At 36.2% G+C, this 25,686-nt stretch overlaps 1 protein-coding gene across 5 annotated transcripts; it reads right to left on the bottom strand.

Moving 5' to 3' along the window:
• Window positions 1-11,461: 11,461 nt before the first annotated feature.
• Window positions 11,462-17,871, bottom strand: LOC113289494 (phosphatidate phosphatase PAH2-like). 5 transcript variants are annotated; one of them, XR_003331039.1, is made up of 11 exons: window positions 14,730-17,868; window positions 13,929-14,506; window positions 13,756-13,829; window positions 13,544-13,628; window positions 13,325-13,411; window positions 13,118-13,190; window positions 12,861-12,904; window positions 12,546-12,674; window positions 12,334-12,435; window positions 12,013-12,156; window positions 11,462-11,921 (listed from the first exon to the last, which is right to left on the bottom strand). XR_003331039.1 is itself a non-coding variant. In XM_026538759.1 (11 exons), the coding sequence occupies exons 2-11, from the start codon at window positions 17,245-17,247 to the stop codon at window positions 12,100-12,102; spliced, it is 3,747 nt and encodes a 1,248-aa protein (XP_026394544.1). In that variant the 5' UTR covers window positions 17,248-17,485; window positions 17,659-17,868; the 3' UTR covers window positions 11,462-12,099. The 5 variants fall into 5 exon arrangements, 2 of the variants coding, with proteins under 2 accessions (XP_026394544.1, XP_026394543.1); XR_003331040.1 differs by having other exon boundaries at window positions 11,462-11,872; XM_026538759.1 differs by having other exon boundaries at window positions 11,462-12,156; window positions 14,730-17,485; window positions 17,659-17,868.
• Between the last annotated feature and the right edge of the window lie 7,815 nt (window positions 17,872-25,686).

The raw sequence follows: 25,686 nt of genomic DNA, 5'->3' as shown, positions 1-25,686 counted from the left end.
TAGAAGATGCAAGATCAGATCACACAACTATGATAAAAGTAGTACCGGTCTGGCTTCACAATCCCAATGAAGTCTTTAAGTCGTTAACCTGGTTTTAGAAGAAGAAAACCAAAGGTTAAAGGATAATCGACTCTAGCACGCAAACTAGTATCACACGTAAGGTGTGGGGATTAGTTTTGCACAATACTAGATGTCTCCTTTATATAGTCTTTCAAATCAGGGTTTGCAATCAATGTTATCTTAGTAACAAAGCATTCAATATTCGCCGTTAGATGAAAACCTGATTTAGATTCAAGCTAATATTTCTCAACCGTTAGATCAAAAACTTAGCTTGTTACACACACTTGACAATGCACGCTTCTAGGTTTGTTGATCGTACCCAAACGTATGCACTTGTTGGTTCAAAAATAGTTAACCAAAAGGTTAGCCATATGAGCATTTCATATCAACCATGTTCTTCTTCACCATAACTAGTTCAAATGACTTCAAATGAACTAGCTAGAGAGTTGTTCAATTTCAAGGTACTACACAAGACACAATTGAAGCAAATATGATTTGATTCACTTGAATCGATTCATGAACTTTTATATCTACGGTTTTCAAACTGCATTCCTTAGTCTTTTTGAGTTTAAGTTCAGAAATCGTCTTCAGATATATAACCTTCTCAAGTTCGCAGACTAGGTTTGCGGACTTAAGTTACCGGACAGAGTTTACAAACTCTAGAAGAAATTCTCCGATATGAGAACTTCGCCGGTTCGCGGACTGGGTTCTCGAACTGAGTTCGCGGACTTAGCTTCATGCAAGTAGTTTTTCAACTCCAGCAGAAATTCTCTAGTTTGAGAACTTCGGAAGTTCGCGGACTGAGTTCGCGGACTTGGATCGCGCCATTCTTCCGGTTCTCTTGATCAACAAAGTTCGCAAACTTTGGTTCAAGGAATATGACTTATACATAAATGTGTTTCCACAACAATGCTTATGTCCACCATTGGTTATGTAATCTAAACTCTCATTTCAATCATTGAAACATTCTTAGAGGACGTTATATAGTTGTTACACCATTTCTCGTCAAAGCAATTTTCAAGATGATTGAAACATATTATGACTTTCGTCACATGGTAAAGATAAACTTGATCGAAGCGAAAAGCCTACCAACACATATTTCGAGATATAGATAGGAGAGGTATACTCGGCTCGAAATACCAAATGTGTATAATCCAAGTCTATATATATAGCATACGATTTCTTGTCTCAAGGAGTAGGAGATAGAGTAGATAGAGTTTTGAGTGATAGATAAGTTCAAGTCTTCACATACCTTTTTGTCGAGAAGTTCCACCGGTTCCTTGAGTAGTTCTTCTACTTGTATGATGAATCGCCATGAAGTCCTTGAGCTCAACTACACTTTCTATCCTAGTCCGAGACTTAGCTATAGTAGACTAGAAATCAAGACTTATAGTTTTGATCACTAACATTGACATACATGCTTGAGATAGCAACGCATGCGAGTTCGACCGAGCAATGCTCTAACAATCTCCCCCTTTGTCAATTTTGGTGACAAAACTATCAATACATATGGAATACAAAAAAGATAAAGAAACTTTAGTAACTCTTATTCCACATGTCTAATCTTCAACATTCCTCGAAATCTTCGTCACTTCCAAGTACTCCAATGATCCCAAAGGTTGTAAGTTTAGCATCACCGTTGTTGATGATCCTTAGCTATAACAATGAGAAAACATAGTTCTCGATCATTGTTATACAGTGTCATAGTATTATTACACAGCGTCAAAGTTCAATTGTATCACAACTTCAACAATAATACTATGGTGATATGTATCACTCCCCCTTAGTCAATACTCCATCTCACATGGAAACCACTCCCCCTTACATAATGATACGAAAACCATATGTATTTGTAGTATGAACTACATATTAATTCTCTCCCTTTTTGTCAATAAAATTGGCAAAGGTACAAGAACGGGATCATAATGAAATTTTCGAGAGAGACATTTCATGACAAAAGGAAAAAAGTACATACCAACAAATTTAGATGCAATCATAAAGCCAAAGCTAAATGCATTCATCAAGGAGTTTAAAGATACAAGATAACCCCTCTAAAATTCCACAGTTGCACACTCCTCAAGATATGACCATGAAGCACAAGTTCAAAAGAACTCTCCCCCATTTGATGTCATTCCCGAAAGAACAACAAGAGCGACTTTAATTTCAAAAGAACGGAAGGATTTTATTGGACACCAAAAACCATGAGAACGATTTTCTATATCCAAAAAAAACTCAATCAAATTAATTACAAGTAAACCCCTGATTAATTTAATCGGAATACACAATCAAATTAAACACAAGAGGTGATCAATTCAATTGATTATGATCAACATAAGAGAACTTATGGAGACACGAAAAAACTCAACTAGATTAATTACAAGAGAACCCGTAATTAATCTAATTGGAATACACAACCAAACTAATCACAAAATTAATCAATTTAATTTTCATTTGTTTTGCTCGACATAAGAAAATTTACGGAGCAATAACTAAATAACCAAACAACAAGATTAATTTAGTTCAATATGCTCAACATAACATATCTCACGGAATACCAACTAAGATAATAAATCAACTTGGTTGTATAATGCTCAACATAAGATGCATTACGGAGCCTCACAGTAATACATAAAATATGGATCAGGGATGATCAGTACTGCAGAATACACAAGGATTCATTCTATCTTCAATCACTATTTTCATAATGACAATTAATAGACATAATCCTTGAAAACAAAAGATTTTAACCTATCTTCCATCAAATGTTAGACAATATAGGCTTAACTTTTGTATTTGTCAAAAGTATATTCATTCTTTTACCAGTACGTGAATACCGAACATGAACGACTTTACTTTTGACAAAGTATGGGACAAACATAGTTCACAGACGTAAACACCAATATCCCATAACAAATTGCAATATAACAAATCATAAAGATTAAATACTGCAAAACATCATCCTCCAAAATTTTTTTAGAATTTAAGCCAATAAACCTAAAAAATGAACAAGAAGATGAAAAATAATAACTATGTGTAGTCACAATCATTGCTATTGAAAGCACTAGTTATTCTTCCAACTAAATCAAAAAGAAGACATACTAGGCAACATAACCTCTATGAAGTATTTCACTTACTTTGAACATTCTTCTCATATTCCCTGTATTCATCAAGCTCATCTTCGATTATATCAATCCTAGATTCAATACTAACCATCTTTTCTTCAAGTCTTTTGGAAGAGGCTTCGAGTTCACTTTTCAGGGCACGTACTTGTTTCAAGACAAGATTCATGGTTAATGAGAGCTTATCAAACTGTGAGACAGAAGAATTCTGATCAGAAGAGGAGATACACTTGTCATAACACATCTCATTGTCAGAGGAATCAAAACGAATCTTTTTTAGAGGGAAACAGAACAGTCCATACATCACTTTCTTTGCTTGAAAGACTAGAGGAGGACATGATAAAGAAGATAAATGAAATGATCATCCAGAAGAGGAGAAACTTCATTTTAAAGGAATGAAGATGAAGAATTTTCCAAAAATGACCTTTTACCAAACCCTAACATAAATTGGTTATCTCCAGAAAAAAAGACTTTTAAAGAGTCAGAAACCGTACATGAACAATAACGGTACAAGAGGAGAATAAACAAAAACCGAATTAACAGACACATTCCAACACAACCCTCTCGAAAATCATGATTATTGTCTAAGAGGGATAGATGAAAAAATCATGAACAACAAGATTAAAGATCATAATCATTCCAATCCAATATAGGACTGGGATATATTTCGTGAGGGGAGGAAGAACTTGTTAATCCAAGTTTTTGCTTATTCTTTAGAGAAGAAGAGTTATGCACATCATTCTTTTCCATTTTAATAACAGTTTTGAATAACTTGGTTGTTTATTTGCGAAAATCCTACATCGTTCTAGAAATCACTTTTTGAGGGAAAAAGGATTTCACAGGATATTTCTTCTTCTTCTTCTGCACACATCGTTTAGCAGAACAGGACTGCTTTTGATCATTCGTGCTAAGATGATCCTGATTCTTACACATGGAAACCGAGGGTTTTGGTAGCATCTTGTGTTTTCCTGTATCACTCTTGTTGTCAAGATGACTGGAGAATGATACATAACAAGGTGACATTTGCTGACACCACTTACGAGACACAGTCGGAGTTATTCGACATGTCGTATAAGAATCACGATTGTGATTTTCATCAAAGAGATTAAGAGAAAAATCACAGATTTCATCCTCAGGACAATAATCAAGAGTATTCATCCATGCTTTAGTTATCTTATTCACCTCATTATCTGGACCTTTGGAAGTATGAATACTTTTACAGCACACGAGACCAGTTTCGCTAGTACAGTTTTTATTATCTTCCTTTTTGATTGATCGAACTTCTTTTTGAGACTTTCTTTTACTTTGTCTAAGAATTTTCTTAAGTTGTTGTATAAACCGAGACAACGTAGAAATAAAGCAATTCTCATTTTTCTTAACAATCAATTTAGAACGGTGAGATTTTCCATCAGGAATAGTAACATGATTACTAGACAAGTGATGTTTATCTCTTGATTTAAGTTCGCGATCGAAAATTTTAAGCTTCCCGACAAGCGTATTTCGCGAAAGAGTATCAAGGTTATTTCCCTCAACGGTGGCGTGTTTTTTAGATTCGTATTTAGATGGAAGCAATCTGACAATCTTCATCACAATTTCTCTTTCAGGAATAGTCCTACCCAATGCATAGGATGCATTAACAATTTCAGACATTTTGTGATAAAATTCATCAAAGGAATCTTCTTCTGCCATATGAAGGTTTTCTCATTCGGAGTTAAGGTTTTGAAGCCTATCTTTCTTTTCGCTGGAGTTACCTTCAACTACAGTTTCTAAAGTATCCCAAGCATCTTTAGACGTGGAGCATGAAGCCACATGGTGTCGAAGATCTGGGGTAATGGCATGCATGATGGCATTCAAACCGTCGGAGTTCTGCTTTGCAGCAAGTGACTCAACAACAGTATATGTACCGATGTTTTTAGGCATGGTAGCATTTTCAACTATAACGACGGGAACCTCATATCCATTAACAACATAAACCCATGATTGGAAATCACGCGATTGAAGAAAAGTACGCATAGCAATTTTCCACCATAGGTAGTTTGATCCATCGAAGACTGGTGGTACGTTAATAGAGATAGCACCTCTGTCCATAGAGTCAGATCGCTATAAACACAGACTTGTAAGGTCTTGAACGTGTTTTCCTGCTCTGATACCAATTGAAAAAGCGGGGGTCTAACAACACCACCCAATATTTCGCTTAGCAATCTGTATGGACTAACTCCGAAATACTTTCTAGAGAATCAACAATCAACTAGACAGTCAGACTCAATCTAGGTAAAAGTATCTCAAGGAGTTAATATCTCTCTCTTATTTTGATTTACTCAAGCTAATAGAAATCAGCGAGTCTTTAATCAAACACAAGGAATAACTTGGATGGTACCAAAGACCAATATCCAAGGATCAATCAATATCAATCAACAATCGAAGGTCGGATTTCCAATTGATTGATTCAAATGCACAACCTGTATTATTTCAGTTATATAAACAAATATAATGCGGAAATAGAAATAACACAGACACCAGAAATTTTGTTAACGAGGAAACCACAAAAATGAAGAAAAATCCCGGGATCTAGTCCAGATTGAACACATACAGTATTAAGCCGCTCCAGACACTAGCCTACTCCAAGCTAACTTCGGACTGGACTGTAGTTGAACCCCAATCAATCTCCCACTGATCCAAGGTACAGTTATGCTCCTACACCTTTGATCCCAGCAGGATACTGCGCACTTGATTCCATTAGCTAATCTCACCCATAACTAAGAGTTGGTACGACCCAAAATCGCAGGCTGTGAAAATAAACAAATCTGTCTCACACAGACAAGTCTATTAAAGGATTAATCTGTCTCCCGCAGATAAACCCTAAAGGTTTTGTTCCGTATTTTGATAATAATCAAGGTGAACAGGAACCAATTAATAATTCGATCTTATATTCCCGAACAACAACCTAGCGTTATCAATCACCTCACAACATTCTTAATCATATGGTAGCGAAACAAGATGTTGTGGAATCACAAACAATGAGACGAAGATGTTTGTGATTACTTTTTATATCTTGCATATCGGAGATATAAATCTCAATCCAATCAATCTGATTGTACTCGTACGAGGGAGTTCACAGAGATCCACTTCCAGTCAGGAGTTGCATGCTCTCTGGGGACTCTGTTCACGAAACCGTGAAATCCATCATGCAGCATGTGTGTGAAATCCTCTATTTCTCTAAGGCACAGCGTCAAGATATATTTGCAGCCCTTAATCGTGTTGTTTCGGGCAAGCGACTTTTTCCTATTACAGAGGCCATGCCAGAATCCTAAGATCTCTCAGGAAGCTGTGATGGAAAGTGCAACTTGGGACTGCTCACCACAGCTTGCTTGAAGAATACCGAGTTTGATAGCATGTTGATCGACGCAGCCTCTGACTTCAACATCGTTACCATCAAGACCCTGAGAGCCGCAGGAATTTCGAAACAGGAGGCTACCCTAGTGAGAACATAACCTCACAAGATACACTCAGGAATATCAGAAAGACATATAGTCCACGGCATACTCAGGAAATTGAGATGAAGTTACAACACAACATATCATAGGAATTCTAAGGAACATCTTTCACCTTAGTCTGACACGAAAACCCTTATTCATAAGAATTATTTTCTTAAAGTATATTTGAGAATATACAACTTTAATTCCTGCATTGTCTATCCATGATTGTGCATACTACTTTTGCTAATGTTTTTTAAGGTACATGTCTCCTGATGATATTTCATCTAGTATCCTTACCCAAAAATACTAATATATGATTGTAAGATCAGTTAGAAATCATTTTTTCTGAAAAGATCGCTATGTTGTTCTCTTGGGAATACCATTAAATGGGGGATAATTAAATTTGAACTTGTGCTTACATCTTTGTGGGGAGTGCAACTGTGGAATTGTATGAGATGATTTTACGTTTATCTTTCCTTGATGAAGACACTAGTTTATGTATTCGAATCGTCTAAATAAAAAATTTGGTATGTTATCTTTAGTCTCGATAACTCTTCTGTGTATTTCATTACAATCCCTTGTTTTTTTTTTCCTTTGCCAATTATGTTGACAAAAAGGGGGAGAATTATTTAGTAGTATTCTCCTGTATCATATGGATTTTTGGAGCATTATGTAGGGGGAGTGGAATACTAGTTATAGTTTTACCTATTATGAAAAAGAGACAAGTAGTAACTAAATGAGAGAACATATAACTGTAGTATTACTTCAAAGTTTTTGTACAATTGAACTTTGAGATAATAAATTACGCACCAATATAACAACCATTGAGTAGTTGGACTTTGTCATTCTAGAAAAGATCTAAACAGTATTCTCATAAGTAGTTATCGCTACGGATATTCAACAACAAATGTGCTAAAACGGTTATATCAGATCCATAGAAGAACTTAAAGAACGAAGAATTGAAAATGATGTTAAAGATTCAAGAAAATAAGCATAATGAATTTCGATATGAAAGGTTTGTTCATTTTGAATTCATATGTATTGATAGTTTTTTTTACTAAAATTGAAAGAGAGGGAGACTGTTAGAGCACTGCTCGGTCGAACTCGTAGGTTTTGTTATCTCAAGATTTTTGGTAATGTTAGATACACAAAACTATATCTTGGTCTCTAATCTACTAAAAATCAAGTTCTGGACCAGAATTAAAGTAAGGTAATTGAGTGTCAGACATCACTGGATAACCCTCGAAGATTGATGATTGAAGAACAAACGAAGACATTTAGAGAACTTCATCAACAAATAGGTATGTGAAGACTGAACCATCCTAATTACTCACGGAATTCACCGTTCTATCTTATGAGACAATGTCACATGATTTTAGTAGATTTGATATTACAAAGAAGAAATTTCAAGTCAAACTTCTCTTGATAAATATTTGCAAATATGATTCAAATAATGGATGCTCATTGATCCTTAACAATTTTGGTTAAGAACAATTTATCGTTCATGAAGTTTTTTTTTGTTTTTTTTCAAGTTGATCATTTGGAAATTATCCAAGCAATTATATTTATTGTCTATGGGATCGAGAATGTTTCGAGTTGCTTAAAGAGAGTTTTTAGCACTTACTGAATACTGGACATAACATAATGGCCTGAATTCTGAAAGTGGGAAAGGTATGCATACCCAGTTTACGTACCCATGAGATTTGATTTCTTGAATGATTGAGGGTACACATACTCAATAGCGTACCTCCAACAGCCTGAGTTCACGGATTGGGTCATAGGTATGTGTTCCCCTATACATACCTACTCAGCATTAAACTAAGCAGACGCTCATAAACTATTTTCACAAATATGTTTGAGATTGCTACAACTCTCATAAATACTTCTAAGACAACTTTACTCAATGTTTTTGAATTATGGCTTAGGTATTGAGTGTTAATGGACACAACTTATGATTGAAAGTTCAAAATGCATATTTTCCAATACGAACTATCATTGTATACGGCTTCGGTACCAGACCATAGTGTATATTCTTATGTGTAATTTCAAGGCGGAATTTTACATGCATACAAGAATTTTTAATATGAATTTCATCTAAACTTAGAAAGTGTTTGCTTGGATGACAAGTTAATCTTCGCTTGAATTCAAATCTACCTAGAGCCTTGAAAATCTATAAATAGAGAAACTCATGCAACATGATTTCTCAATCCACCTGGAACTTTTGTTCCTAATTGCTTGATAGAGTCGTCCTCTAAAAACCTAGGTTTCATATGAGAAATATAATTAGGTTACGACTTAAGGACTTTGTGATGGACCGAAAAATTACGCCTAGCGCGCCAGTTGCGTGCAGGTCATAACTTCTCGATGCGCCCCTCTGATGCTACTAACTGGGCCTTAAAATTAGGGCGAATGCATGTTCATTTTCCCTTGCAAGTATGCTTGGTCAGCATGATACCTTGAACTTAGATTCCATATTGTCCCAACTTACCATGGAACAAGGGTACAAATCCTTGAAGTCTATGACCGACGCATCGTGCATGCATCACTGGCCTTTGAGTCCTTTCTAGGCATAAAACATGCCTTGAACTTGCTTGTAGGCCATAGCATGCTTATTTCCATCTATTTACTATGGTTGGGCATTGCTGGAAGCACGCACTTGTATTTCTCGTGCCACGGGTTCATCAATCAGGCTCACTCCATACTTTCTTTAGGCTTATGTAAGCTCCGCTAACTTGCATATTTATGTAGCTTAGTTTCCTGGCCATGCCCAATGTTGCCTATGTCAAAAACCTTGGTAAGAAGTATGAGCATCCAAGGAGTGGAATGCAACTCACCTCATCAAGTTTGGCCACAATCATGTCTTGCATCGCAATATCGAGACAGATGATATGGGAGGCCAGTATGCCGCAATCATCTCGCAATTAGATGATATGAGCGACAACGTGCTAGACTGATGATGCTGCAACTCATTGGGCTTCCTAGGTACCCTTCCCTACTCTAAAGAGATCAAGCAGATATCGTAGTTCATACCCGAAGAGATAGCAACTTAAGCCAACTTGTGTTGCAAGCAGTGTCCAAGCAATCATGGCCTGATCCGTATAGACCATTCCGTAAAAATGCACAAAGATTGCGCATATTTAGTATGCGATATGGCATAGTGATGTGTTCACATCATACGGCCCATTAGCAATGCTACGCAGCTGTAAATGAGGCATAAACATCGTTTATGCTCTTCCGGCTAAGCTATGAAGCTTACTTGGTAGTCCGCATATGCACCTTCAACCAACTATCCCTCCTTATATATGTCTTCTTGACACTTTTACAACTTAAACCAAGGGACCACTTTTACATTCACCAAGTCACATTTAGAGGTGCTTGCTTCACTTTTCATGGCCATTGAATAGCCGTCAATGATTGTTGTGTTTCCGTTCTGGCCCATAGGTCAACTTCAATATTGCACTATGATAGTTGTGTTTTAACTTGGCCAGCCTGCTCTACCATATTGCACCAATGTTGTAATGATATTGGCTCTAGGCCAATTCCAATATTTACATCAATGATGGTTGTATATTATCTCTGTTGGCGTGCTCTGGCTTAATGCATCACTGTGATGCGATATTGGCCATAGACTAATAACCTACGTAATGTGTTATGTTGGCGTCACTACACTTAAAACCATTCTCCCAACTAACCTAATACACCATTTGATGTGACATTGGCTCTTGGCCCATTTTGAATAAAAACTGTCGTCCCACGGTACTTGCACTGAAAAGTCACAACTAAACCAACTCTAAATTGGTTTTGCTTAATCAAACATGATTCGGCCTTGATTGCACTAAGCAGAATCTATTGTTTAATCAGATATAATTCGGTTTTGATTGCACTAAGCAGAATCTAGTACCCCGAAAAGAAACGAAAAATGGTTGGTCTCTGTTGCCAGCTTTAAATTAATCATCCGGGAAATAAACATAATTAACGCATGTTTTATGCTGCCTGAACTGTGGACGGACGAGAAATTCTCTTAGTCCTACCTACATTCAACTTGTACTTTAGGGAATAACATCTTTTCTTTAGATATGCTCTCTTTTTCTTTATTTCTGGCGATTGATTCTTGATAGATAAGAAAGAATAAAAATTGAAACAGAAATGTTATATAAACACAGTGTATGTCCAAATTAATGAAAGGAGGATAGGTGCAAGATCAATCAATTTAGGCAAACACTTTCTGTCTTCTTTAACGTTAGATCCATGGCAATTACGACCAGATCAGTTGCCACTCATACACGTATTCATGGCGAGGGTGGTAAGCAACGCGAGATGACCATCGATGAATTTAAATTATGGATCATGGAATTTGACTCCAATCGCGACTGGCGAATAAGCAAAGATGAACTTCGTAAGGCTATTCGAAGTATTGGAGGCTGGTTTAGTGCTTGGAAGAACACCAAGAAGGGTCGAAACTATGCTGATGCAAATGGTGATGGGTATACTGATGACGAGGAAATTTACAATCTATTGGATTTTGCAGAGCAGTGTATGCGTTTCAAGATTATTGCTTACTAAACCTTAACTGTATCTAATAATATTGTGTTGATGGTATTTCATTCCGGAGCTAGATAGCTGCTCAATTGGGTTGTAATGAGTGTTGTGTGAGACTTTATTATGTATGCGCTAAATAATTCTTGAAACTGATTTACAAGATTAAGGTACCAAAGTGCGGGTTTTTTATGTTGGTTATCGGTACATGTAATGAACCAGGAAAACATTTATGCAAGTTCAGAATTAAGCTTGAAGGATACCGGAAACTTAATCAATGAATATTAAAGAAAATTTGCATTATATAAACAAGGATACATGTATATGTTTCTTCTCTAGTTATTTATCCCCCTTCACCTTCGAAACATTTCACATCTACAAAGACAGTTGAGATCCCCCTTCACCTTTGAAACAGTCCACCTCTACAAAGATACAGTTGAGTTGCCTAGTATTATTCGCTCTTTACACAGACTGTATAAGTACGCAACAATACGGTAAAAAGGTATTATCTAGGAACTAAGGAGATTGCATCTCTCTGTTACCCTAGATCTTTAAACATCCATCAGTTTCTGCAGCCCAGGATATACATACATCAACACAAGGAGTACGCCAGCCTTTTAATGTTGTCCATATTCTACGAATTGCACAACTTTGCTGGTTTCGCAGAGCTGGGTCCATGCACTATGAATAATTGCAGAACGAGATGTATATGAGATTTTGAGGTTGGTCACTGTGATGAAATACAATATGTTCTCAGGATACCCCCTAAATGCGCATTCAGGTAGTACAGAGAATATGGACATTTTCGAGTGTAGATTTACCTAAATGATATCAGAACTAACATGATAACGTCATTTCGCCTTGATTCCAATGGTGGCCTATACAATAATAGCCTCTTGCTGGCATCTTCAGATATCGATATCAGGAAGAGGCACTTTCCAGAAATTCCATGTGTTGTATTCCTCCTGCATCAGGAAAAAGGGAGGGAAGTATTTGGTAAACCTCAACCGAATATAAAATATTGGTAAAGCTCATCAGCCAGCTTTATTTCTTGCAACTGGACTTTGCCTAATATCCATGACAAATGCATGGTAGTGCTGTTTTACAAATACGAAAAGGAGAGTGCAGAGTTGTGCAAATACCGGCTCAGCTGAAGAGCACATGGGTGGAAACATGCCATTGACAAGTTCATGAAGAGAAGTATAAGATTTCGTGTCAACCCGACGATTCACAGCAACCTGGCCCTGTAATTACAAAAGCATCAAAGGAGGAACAGAAAGCCAAATCAGGATCCTTGCTGATCTCTTTATCTCATTTTTTATACAAGTGAAACATTAAAGTTCTCAAATGATACCTTAGGATTAATAATGAAAATCTTTCCTTTCGGAATTCCAACTTTAAGGTAGCTAAACTCGTCGGTGTCTCTGTTGCCGAATCCAGCGTAAAACGGATTACAATCAGGTGGAAATAATGCTTTGATATCCTGGACATTCGGAGAACCAGATTCATTAACCACAATTCTCTCAAACATCCTATGTTCAAGTGACATATCAATAACTTCAACAACATCGATAGGACCCATAAATCTTCTAACAGTACAGCAACAGTGGATCAGATTTTGTAACAAAAATGTTCGGCAAAAAGATTACTATTGTAGGAGAGAACTCACACTGAGGCACGCAATCTTGAATTCATGAGGAGCTCGTCTAATAACTGTTAACAATGAAAGAGAATTGCATTTTTATCAAACCAAAAGGCAAAGATAGAAAACCGAAGTTAGAAGTTAAATCAAACAAATATCCGGGTTAATGCATCCCATCAGACTTGAAGAAATAACGCGGGACAACTGAAAATTGACCATCATCAAATAAACTGCAGACCACCAAACTGAAAACATAAATTTGAATCACTGAAAAGAAAATTTACCTTCACGATATAAGGAAGGAAAGAGCCCATCAGGGGAAATAACAACAGGCCCATCAGGAAGTGCCTTTCCATCCTGCATATGCACAAACAGTTTCTCCATTAAAAAAAATTATCATGGGATTTTTCTTCTACGACAGCAGACTTGGTCATTTTTCACAAGTCGGAGGCATAGACTTCAGAACTTTGCATTGGAGTTTAATGCATCACCTGCTTGAGATTGAGAAGGAATCGCCTCGTTATATAGGCCTGTGAGATGGCACGTGCACTAAGAAAAAGTAACTGATACCCATTTTCCTACAAGACGTTGAATGTCACGCGTGAACAATTAAAGAACAATAATACAATAATAGATGGTGCCATGGTTGACCTAAAAACATACAATTAGACCTTCCGGTGCAAAAAATTGTAAGAGAAGATAAAGTGTACCTTTATTGCTGAAAACAGATGGGCAACGCCTGTCTGTGACCAATCCCTTCCAACCAAAGGCATGAACTGCCCAAGAACATCCGATCTTTAATAAGAACGCAACAAAAAAGGGAAATCAGAATAGGTCGATAAAGATAGTACTCCTGTAGCCAAAACAGATTAGAAGAACCAACAAAAGTTCCCTTTCGATTGAATTACTAAAAAACCATTACTTGGTGATTGTCCCATCTACGTCAGAGATAACTATACGAGTGTTCCATTTCCACAAATATATTCTCGCCTCCACCTGTTCAAGAACATTTCTTAATAAGTGAGCTTAATAGAAACATATTTACGCAAAGAATCAGAACCTGAGTTAAATGCTAACAAACAGATATTAACCAACCCTCTGTTTCCCAAGCATTGCAGTTGAGAATGTGAAGTTGACCTCATTCTGTCCTTCCTTCAGGTCCAAGGTTTTCAATTGTTCCGATGTTGGAACAATGGACTTCGCTTTTGTCCTCTTTTTAGAAATTTTGGCCTCTTCGGGTTTTTCATCCCCTGCTATGTTATTAATGCTCTCGGCCACATTATCAGCTTGAGATTCTTTTGTGGCATCTAAAACTGATTGGACGGAATTTGTTGATGCTGATTTTTTGAAAGTGAAAGGCCAAATTCCCCAGCTTCCACCAGAGGTGGCTACGGTGGTTGATGCATCATCTTCGAGGCTTTTCACAACTTGATCCACAGCTATCATACCTTTAGGCTCAGAAATTTGTTCATGAGTAGATGAGTATATCTGTGAAATAATATGTGCACCAGCATCCCAGGGAAAATACTGTCCTCCGATTTTCACAACGAGCCTGTCGTCTTTCAAAAGGCTAGGCAGTAGAGAAGTAAAAGCCATCTTTTCAGCTTCAAATGCTTGAGAAGCAGCAAGAACCCCCATCCCCTCAAAGAGCAAGTGTCTGCATAGAGATATCTCTACACCCGACAAAAGGATTTATAATGAGTTTCTACAATAGGTAAGATTTATAAGTCCTATTAAGTATGAAGCAAAAGAAATGAAAACAGAAGCAAAAACAGATGTATCTTATCGTTCATGACTTGCAAAGTTAGATTACAACATTTATCTTATATAAGTTCATTGAAGTCCTCAGAGCACTATCAAAAGTTGAGTTGAAATGAAGAAAGACAGCTGCCTTACCAATTCCAGAGTTATCAGGCATGCTTTTGAGTCTCTCTAATAGTTGAATATCTTCAGCAATAAGATTATCCTTTAGTTCAGAACTAGAACCAAGTGAGTGGCTAAGAGGGAGAGAATGATCAGATGCCTCCAAATCCCCAATGTGAGACCGAAGAATGGGTGCTGACTCTATCCTCCTCATAGATTCTTCTGCAGCAACCTTTTGACTTCTTGGAATACTCATCGGTGACGATGTATTCTTTGACTCTTCAATCAGGGGTGTAAAAGCATCTGGTGAACACTTCACAGAAAATTCATCCTTGGATAATGATGCATCAGTATTTGTATCACCTGAACGTTGCATCCCTACAGCATCATCCACTGAAACCATGGGATGAGTAATGGAGTCATCCTTGGACTGCATACCATCTGTTACGAAATCATCAATGTCACTGGAAAGAAACTGATCTTCGGTTGAACCATCTGACGCTGCCATGCTTGAGTTTGATAATTTTTCATGGAGATCATCAATAGTCACTCCTTGACCAAAATCAACGTCAAGTGAAGGATGGAGCTTATCATTTTCTCCCCCGACATTATCCTCTTCTTTATGTCTATGAATGGAGGGGCTAAAACTGGAGGAAATAGAAGTGCCTATTGACTCTGATGCTGCAGCTGAATCAACCATTTGGTTCTTGGTGACTATTGAAAAATGAACTTCACGTATAGAGGATTCTTCAAGGTTACTCATGTCAGACAAACTAGAATTTGAGAAGCCTGTTACTGGAGATTGACTAGTAGTAACTTCAAGTTCATCTGTTTCAAAACTTTTTGTAATGGCGATTATATCATCTTCTGCTTCTTGGTGGATAGCAACAGGCAAAGGTAATTCAAGAGTAGTAACATCCATATCTTTGGCAACAGAAATACTCTCAGTTTCACCATTGGCTATTTCCTTGATCAGGAGTGTACCGGATTCAGGACGCAGGATTGTTTCGGCTTTCTCACAATTAACTTCTGGATGCACATTCACTATGGATACCTCACAGTCAGCTACACAACTATTCACATTCTCGTGACATTGTTCATCGGGAACATTAACATTTATTTTTGGACTCTCTGAAGATTCAGCCTTTATGCAGAGACCTTCTCTCTCTTCGTGAGGAACACAACAACTTGAATAACTATCCGGTACATCAAAAGACTGATCCATATTAACCACCGTATTACCTGATCCTCCCTGACACAGAACATCAGTAGCTATACTTAGACTCTCTGAAGACTCGGTATTCAGGCAGACAGCTTCTCTTTCATCATGTGAAGCACGACAACTGGAATAACCATCCGTTTCATCAAAAGTTTGTTCCAAGTCTCCTAGCATATCACTTGAGCTTCCTTCAAGCCGAAGATCAACAACAATTCTAGGACTGTCTGAAGATTCAAATCTTGTGTAGAGATCTTCTTCATGAGAAACGCTGCAACTTGAATAACCATCTGTTTCAACAAATGACTCTTCTATGTTGTCCGGCATATTACCTGACCCTCCTTCCAGCTTCTCTAAATGTGAATTTTGTTCACAAAAAATAGCAAACTCAGACATAGAAACCTCCTCTCTCTCTTCAACTTCTACATTGTGCACATCAAATTTGCCGATCCCTATTGATGCTTCGGCTACCCCCTGACTTGAAGCACTTCCCTCCGATATGGACAACTTTACATCTTGGTCCTGTGATGCTGGTGATGGACCTCCTGGCTTACTGACCTCATCATAGGAATCAGACTTTTGAATACCAGGCTCAGAACAATCATCCACTTTCCCATCTGAGACACCCAAAATTTCAAAACTGCTCTCATCCTTAATCTGAAAATCATTATAAACCTCAGCAGGCAGACTCGAAGCAGACAACCTAGAAGAGTTACCCGAACTTGATCTATTAGTAGACCAATTAAGCTCTAAGAGGTCTGCCGCCATCTCTGCACATTCTAATGAACTAGCCCTTACCATCCCGACGCCACTCCCTTCATCCTGCTTATCACCCTCCACAGATTTTCGACCAAACATGAAGCCAAAAATCGGTTTTCGGCTAGAATTAGTTGTCAGCACAATCTTCTGACTACCTGCATTAATCTGAGTAACTGAACCTCGTAAATCAGAATCCAAATCACAACTTCTAGATTGTTTTAACTTCCCATTCTGAGTCGGATCATCCGTCTCATAGTCAGAAGACTTAAAAGACAATGCAACAGAATCGTCTTCATCTTCTTTAACATCTTTTAGAAAGTAAGCTTCTCCCTTATGATCTAAATACATATGAAAATTTGCTTCGACACCATTAACACTTATATTAACAACTTTCTCCTTAGTTTTCAAAACTCCTTGAAATTTCCCAAACCTTACATTCCATGGGGATGACTTAAAGCTCCCATCTTGTTGCTGAACTACAATAATATCAACAGCTCCACCGAATGGATGAAATGGACCTGATACCGTATAAACTCCTTTTGTAATGTAACTACTGAGTTTCTCCACTGCAAACATTTCCCCGGATCTTTTGATCGAAAAATGCTCACACTTTCAAATGCCTCACCCAATTGTGAGGCTTTTAAACACAAATCAATAACACTCAAATCTAATATATAATCAAAAATCAAAACCCAGTATAGAAAACCCACAAAATTCATTGAATTTTCATGAAAAATAAATCAAACCCACCAAGATTTATCACCTAGAATATGAGTTAAAAGAAATTCAGATTTGGAATCCAAGAGAAATGGTCCTACAAATTGAAAAGAGAAGATGAATAACAAAATTAATACTAGGTATATTCTTTGGCATCAATGTGCAACTCAATAATTAGATCTTAAAAAAGAAAATAGAACCGCAATTAAGAATCTATAATCAAAATTCAAAAAATATGAATAAAAATGGGTTGTTTGTACAACATCTAACCTGAACAACAGAAAAGATCAAGAAAGCGGTCAATTTTGATCTTTTTTTTTTCTCTATTGATTTATATGTTTGGGTTTAAAATTGTTTGATCTTTTGATTTTGTGGGGAAGGAAGAAGGATTGGGCCGAGGATACATACAATGGTGGGCACTTGCACGTCAGCAGGAAGACGTAGGATGGCGTGGAAAGAAAAGGCTGCCTAAATTTATTTAAGGAAGGAAGACGTTATTCTCCGGCGAGGCTGCTGCAGGGAGGGCTGTACATAAAGCTACGGTTTGGCACAGTTTGAACTTTGAAACAAAACAAGAACCGAAAACAAAGAAAACGGTTTAATTTTCATTTAGTAAAAACTTTATTTTGAAAAACCGTTATAAGGGTCAGTGAGTTTGGGTTTACAGAGAATTATGAGTTGAAAACTAGAAATATCTTGTTAGCCGCTCAAAATCTCTAAGAGATCCTGAAGGATAAAGACTTTCTAAATAATGACTTAATTTGAGTTTGTGAAATTCTCAAAAACACTTTGTTATTAGTTAGAGACTTGAGTCATTTAAATGTGCATTTTAATTGATATGGAATTTAAACTTATGGTTTTGTAGTTTTTAGGGATTTGGGAAGATTTTTACGTGAAAATAGGGATGGAGAATTTATATAAAATATGTTATATTTTGGGAGACTTTGAAACCCTTCTAGTGTTGATTTTATTTTTTGCAACTATGTTTTCTCCTTTCTCTTGAATATAGAACGTTTAAGCTAATGATTAATCAAGCTATGATGTATTTTCTTCCAACAAATCTTGCCGTTTGTATGTACATGGATCTATCATTTCGCTGAGTATATGAAATTAACATACTAATCATCTATCATACCTATAATTGGCTTATGGAAAAAAGTTGATGGTAAAAACCTATATACGACGAGTTATTAGAAAACTACATGATTTTTTTTATTAGCTAGAAAAAGACATAATTTACATAGGGTTAATGAATTGAGTTTGTACATCATAAAAATTAATTTGTCGTATATGTTTCGTATATACTGACCAAATAACCATGTCGATTTTTATATATAACCAAATTCTTAAGAAAATTCAAATCAGGGTTGTTAAGTAGAGCAATGCTCAGTTGAACCCATAAGTATTTCTATCTCAAGATTGTTTTCAACGTTAGATGAACAAAACTATATCTTGATTTCTAGTCTGCTAAGTCAAGTCTCGGACTAGGTACAGAATTTGGTAGTTGGGTATCAGACATTACCCTCAAAAACTGAAGATCGACGAAGACATCTGGAGAACTTCATCAATAAGGTATGTGAAGACTGAACCATTCTATTTTACTCACTATCTTACCATTCTATCTTTATGAGACTATGTCGTATGACTTTTAATAGATTTATTGCAAAGAAGAAATTTCAAGTCAAGCTTGTCTTGTTAAACATCTCGAAATATGATTCAAGCATTGGATGTTCAAAGATCCTTAACAATATTAGTCTGAAACAATTTATTGTTCAAGAATTAATTTGTGGATCATTTGAAAATTGACCAAGTAATGATTTTATCATCTGGGAATATCTCAAACATCAAAAGAGAGAAATTCATAGCTTCTTTAATTTTGACTCATGGTAGGTTGGCGAACCACTTCGCAAATCATGGATATCTGAGTTTCAGAAATACATGGAAGGTTGGTGAACCAGTTCGCAAACCTTAAGTTCAGAACGAGATAGTTCACCAACCGTGGTTATCCGAATTTTGTATGTTGGTAGGAAAGGCTAACAGTTGGCGAACCCAGTTCAAAACTTTGTCTATATGAGCTTAGGAGCCGAGTAGGGTTGGCGAACCCGTTTAAGAATTGTAGCACCCTGACTCGTGAACTATGCCTTACGGTTCATGAACCTTTTCACCAACAGTCCCAGTAGAATTTTAGCAGATGCTCAAAGACTTATTTTTTAAATATGTTTAGCATTGCTATGACTCTCATAAACGCCTCTAAGACATCATTTATCACTAAAAACTTCTCTATGTGTACCATGATTAAATTCTTAAGTGTTTAGATGAATATCAAATTGCTTATTAGTTCATAAGCCATATTTGACAAGAACTATCATTATACACGGTTCACGTACCCGGACCACTGTGTATATTCTTCTATGTGATTTCAAGACAAACTTCTCACATGCTTACTAGAGACCCTAAATAGAGAAAGTGCTTTTGCTTGAAACTCAAGTTATCTTAGCTTAAATTTTAACCGATCCTTAGTCTTAAACATCTATAAATAGAGATGCTCTTTCAACTGGGAAATTCAATCCCTGACACTTTGTGTTCTAGTTTTGATAGCTAGAGTCGTCCTCTATTGACCTAAGTCTTCTCTAAGAAACATAATTAGGTATACGACTAAAAGACTTCGCTTGATTTTTGAAGCCAGGTCCCACTATGTTTTATCTTGATAGTTCTTGTATACTGATCTTGCTTTTCTCTTGCCAATATTTTCATAATCTCTTTCAGACAAGATAGATAGTAACCTCAAAGTCTCAGATATTGTGATTCCTCAAGATAGAGATCTGAAAACTATTCTTAATTGATAATTTGAACATTATTCTTGAGAGGTGGTAAAGAATCCACGTTTTTCATCTAAGTAAGTTAAGTACTCCGGATTTGTGAGGTTTGCTAGCTTCGTCTATTGCAAATATATTTCCAAATCTTGATATTTGATCTAAAGGGAAATCAAATAGGATTATTGTTAGAGGAAGATTAGTATCAAAAGTTTTCACTTAGGATGAAGCAACTCGTAAGCACTAAAGGATCTCAGAGTATGAAAACTAATTGCGTAGAGCCTTGCGAGGTTCAAGAGAACTAAGGAGCGCAACTGTAACTGAATCTCTTTGAGGGTGGATTCGATCTCAACTACATTCCATTTTGAAGTCTTATAGTAATCTAGTGTCTATAGTGGATTATATAGTTTGGTGTTCAAATCTGGATGAGATCTCGGGGTTTTTTGTGATAGCAGTTTCCTCGTTAACAAAATTCTGGTGTGTGTGTGTGTGTGTGCTTTTTTACTTTTCATTGTTAAAAGTACTACACAGGTTCATACTCCTATTAAAACCAAAAATTGGTGGTCTACTTTGTACTCTCTTCTTTTCAGGTAAGTACCTTGTGACACGAAATTTCTTTCCAAGCATTAATATATATAAAGTCGTTGCAGCTACTGTTTTGGTATTAATGTTTGTCCATGTGAACTATTCTGAACAACATTAAAAAAAAATAGATTGTAATATTTCCAGTAGTCTTAGTAAGAAATTTATAAAGTTTTTGTCTCTAGAAGTCATAGAAAGACTCTTTAAAAAATTCTTGTTTAATCTTTACAAGTCACCAGAAACTCCAAAAGAGTATACAAAAATCTATGGATTTGTAGAGAATCCCTTCGAATCTCTTGTATTAAAAGTCTATCAAAATCAAGAAAATTTTGATTATCATTTCCAATTTGAGGTTTTAGTAATCTCTTTCAGAAACAAGATAGATTGGAATCGCAAAGTTCTCTTCATCTCAGACTTTGTGAATCCTCAAGATAGATATCTAAAGAATTATTCTTAATTGATTAGTTTTAAGGTTGTTCTTGAGAGATGGTTGAGAATCCAGGCTTCTCAGCTAACTGAGTGTAAGTTTTTCGGATTTGTGAGGTTTGATAGCTTAATCTATTGCAAACAGGTTTCCAAGCCTTGATCTATTCGATCTAAAGGTAAATCAAGTAGGTTTAATATTGTTAGAGGCAAATTAGTATCAAAAGTCTTCACTTATGCTGAAGCAACCATTAGGTTGTAAAAGACATCAACTAAGAGATCAATTGTGTAGAGACTTGCGAGGTTCAAGAGAGTAAAGAGCACTGCTGCAACTAAATCTGTTGGAAGGTGAATTCGGTGTCCGAATAACACGAGTCAGAGACTTCCTAGTATAACCTAACAAAGTTAACTCTAGTAATCTAATCAGGTCGCTTCGAGTTTTGGAGATAAAATATGATAATCTAACTTAACATACTAACGCTTGGTGGGTTCAATCGAGCAATGCGCTAACAACTTAAATTCTTGGTACTTAGATGATGGTATAATTATTGGTGATACTTTGGAAGTATCTAAGGCTCTAAGTTTCATAAAATATGAATGTAAAGAGAAGGGCTTACATCTAACGGCGGGTAATGACTCCCGAAAATGAAATGGGTAATGATCCCCAAGAACATAAAGAGTAAGAATCCCCAGATCCGTCGATGGCGGTTGTTGTGCCGAGTTAAACGATAGGTGGGTGTACGAACCAAGGACATTTGTACCGTGAACTCATGAACTAAAATGAAACGAATAATAATTCTGAATCATTTCGGGTATTATGAAATTATAAACAAAACTGTTGAATGCATTTTTATTTAATTTATTGATATATTCGTATATTTTTTTGAGGATGGGAAACTATGCCTATTAAGCCGCCAACTCACCCTAAGTGAGATTTTTTTGCAGATTTTATAAAATGGTGGAAATGGAAATCAGAAAATAATTAGCTTGCAGATTGTGTTATTTTTCTTTTAATTGCTTGAAGTCTAAATTATTTTGTTAATGTTAGTTAGTGAACTCATAATACTTAATTTATGTAAAAGAATAATTCCTTATGCTTAACGAAATAATTATAGAAAAATAAAACCTTTTTGTCTTGTTCCGGCCCGTTACACTTCAAGTTCGGATCTCCAGATGGGTTTGACGCATGTCCGGAACTCGGGATGTTAAAGATATTCTAGCATACCATTGATCCTCACAATAATGTGGTAGGTGTGTTTCTTGCCAACATTAAGAGACCATCTGCGGGTGTGAAGCTACTTGGGGTCCTCGGAACTTAGATATATTCAGTTATTTATTGACATTGTGCTGAGTAGAGTGAACAAGGTAATTCAGCTGATGAACGCAATCACAAAACTCAAAGACCCATAGAGTGAGCTATTATTACTTCGTAGATGTACCGGTGTTTCGCGGCTCTATTTCATCAAGCGCACCACCAATCCCTCTGCACTCCAACAAGAAAAGACTCATTTCGATATTCACATTTCCAGTATTTGAGACATTTGATAACATGAGATATCGCTGGTTATGGTCCTATAAAACAACGTATTACGTCCTTCCATGTTAGAGATGGCGGCCTGGGATATATGTACTATGACAGATACAAGTTATTATTGCTTCTCGGTATCATGTATTCAGACACGTTCATTGCAAGAGTTCATCCTTAATATATCTTATATATTTCTTAAAAGCTATACTTTCCATCACGTTCTTCACAATTATATGCGGGTATATGATCTTTTATCCTCTAATTCAGTGTCAACGATACTTCCTCTGATTCTATGCATTCCTTGGCAGTATTATACTTCAAAACTGTGACAAAAAATATGCCTAACAAGTTCCCCATGACAGAACGTGACTCAATCTTATGACGGTGCAACAAAATTAATCATGCTCAAGATTATCTCATGGTTGTACCCATTAGTAGGCTTAATCAATGTGTCGGGCCTAGGTATCTCTATGCTTAGTTATCCGCTAGGTATTCCAATTGATGGGAGTTTCTGTCCAAGTTGCAACAAAGAATTAAATAGAATCTTCTCAGTTCTTCGTCTTCGAATCTGTAGTCCTCAATTCTTCAAGTTTTTCCAGTGGGTAAATAGATGAGGATGAATCTCGAACCTAGACCTTACATCTCAAACTGTATAAAATTTGAGATCTGTTTTATCATCAAATGTTGACAATTACAATTATATCATATATTACATACCACATATGTGGGTTCAATCAAGCAGTGCTCTAACGATCTACCCATATGTGAATTTTCGTGATAAAACAAATACATATGGACCTTTTAAATTTAACAACTCAACTCATACATTATGTAACTGGAATCTTCTTTCTTCAACAATTATTTTATGGTTTTGCATATCTTCGTTAAGCTCTTGTTGGAAAAAAATGACAACAAATTTTCTCTTATTTAGTTGACATTGTCTTGAAATAGTGCCTGCAGAACATTCATAAACATGTAACAAGCATCATTAGTAGTACGTGCCTCGTATTTTGCACAAATAAATTTTTACGCCTAGATCATATAGGATATTCTCCCCCTTAATTTTTACTCTCTTCCATGTAAGAATTTCATGCCTTAACACATAATTATTCTCTTCCCTTGAGACAAAGTCTTTAAGTCCCGTATGTGTGTTAATATTACTTTTCCCTCTTTTTGTTATAAAAGTTGATAAAGAGTTTAAAATAGGTTAAAATGGTACAGGTAAAATTTAAAAATCAATGATTTTGATAACCCATAAGGGAGTATATGGATTTTTAGAGAATATGGACAAACAAAATATAATTATTATAAAATATTTCGTTACAAGATACAATCTTTCATAAATGTTAGTATTAATGAAATTTCAGAAAAAAACTCATGGAAGTAAAACAATGCAGTAAAACTTCGATATACTAATAGTCTTGGGACTGTCAAATTCTATCAATTTATCGATAAATTAATAGTTTGTTAAAATATTAATATATTCTTGAAAAAGTGTGGGTATAACAACCACACCCAATAATTCGTTCGGCAATCTATATGGACTAAACTCTAATATAATTCCGAGAGCACCAACTTAAAAGTGAGAGTAATCAAGAAATATATCAAAGAGTTTTATCTCTTTCTCAATACAATCAGTAAATCAACTAGATAGAAATCCGTGAGACTGATTGATATGAGAAATAACTTGGACGGTACCAAAGACCAATGCCCAAGTGTCAATCAAGTTCTATTCAATAAACAAGGTCGGATTTATCAACTGATTGAACTATGCACAACTTGTGATATTTCAATTATATAAACAAATATAATGCGGAAAAGAAATAACACAGACACCAGAAATTTTGTTAACGGGGAAGCCCAAATGCAAAATAAACTCGGGACCTAGTCCAGAATTGAACACCACACTGTAGTAAGCCGCTACAGACGCTAGCCTACTACAGTTTAACTTCGGACTAGAATGTAGTTAAGCCCTAACCAAGTCTCACACCGATTAAGGTACAGTCGCATTCCTTACGCCTCTAGAACCACGCCGCACTCTACGGACTTGATTCCCTTAGCTGATCTCACCCACAACTAAGAGTTACTACGACCCAAAGTCGAAGACTTAAAACAAATATGTCTCCCACATATATGTCTATCATTTATTCTTTTTGTTCCGTCTTTTGATATAAAGATCAAGGTGAACAAGAACCAACTAATAATACGGTCTTATACATCCGAAGAGCATCCTAGAAATATTAGTCACCTCACAATAATCTAACTGGTTAACATAAGAAGTTATTGCAGAACGACAAGAGTCTGAGACGAAGAACTGTTGTGATTGCTTTTTATATCTTACATATCGGAGATAAATCTCGAGTAAATCTTAGAGAAGATAAAATTCAATAAGATATAACAAGTAAGATCATAGTACGACACTACAGAGAAAATAGTTGGATCAGGATTCATAAATCCCAAATGAGGTCTTCAAGTTGTTAACCTAATAATGGTTTTGGAAAACCTAGGTTAAAGGAGAATGAACGCTTGTTTGCAACTAGGACACATGGAAGTGTCAGGATTAGGTTTTCCAGTTGCTAGAGTTTTCCCTTATATAGCCTTTCAAATCAGGGATACTTATAATCAAAGCTAAGATAGCTTAGTAACAAAGCATTTAATATTCACCGTTAGATTAACTCCTGATTCAAGATTCAAGCTAAGTCTGCTTAGAAACTAAGCAATTAATCGTTACCGTTAGATGGTCTCAGCTTGTCACACACAAGTAAAATATACTTATATTTAGATATGGGTAACCGTATCTATACGTGTATATTGGGTTAGCTCAATAACAGTTAACCGAAGTTAGCCATATGAACACTTTTGACTTCGTCGTTATCGTCTAACACTTCTAGATCAAATATGATGATCAATCAATTTTTGATAGATAATCAAATGAATCTAATTGTGCTTCAA

The sequence above is a fragment of the Papaver somniferum genome, chromosome 6 (assembly GCF_003573695.1).
Source record: "Papaver somniferum cultivar HN1 chromosome 6, ASM357369v1, whole genome shotgun sequence".
NCBI classification, from domain to species: domain Eukaryota; kingdom Viridiplantae; phylum Streptophyta; class Magnoliopsida; order Ranunculales; family Papaveraceae; genus Papaver; species Papaver somniferum.
This window is presented reverse-complemented; position numbering and strand designations above follow the sequence as displayed.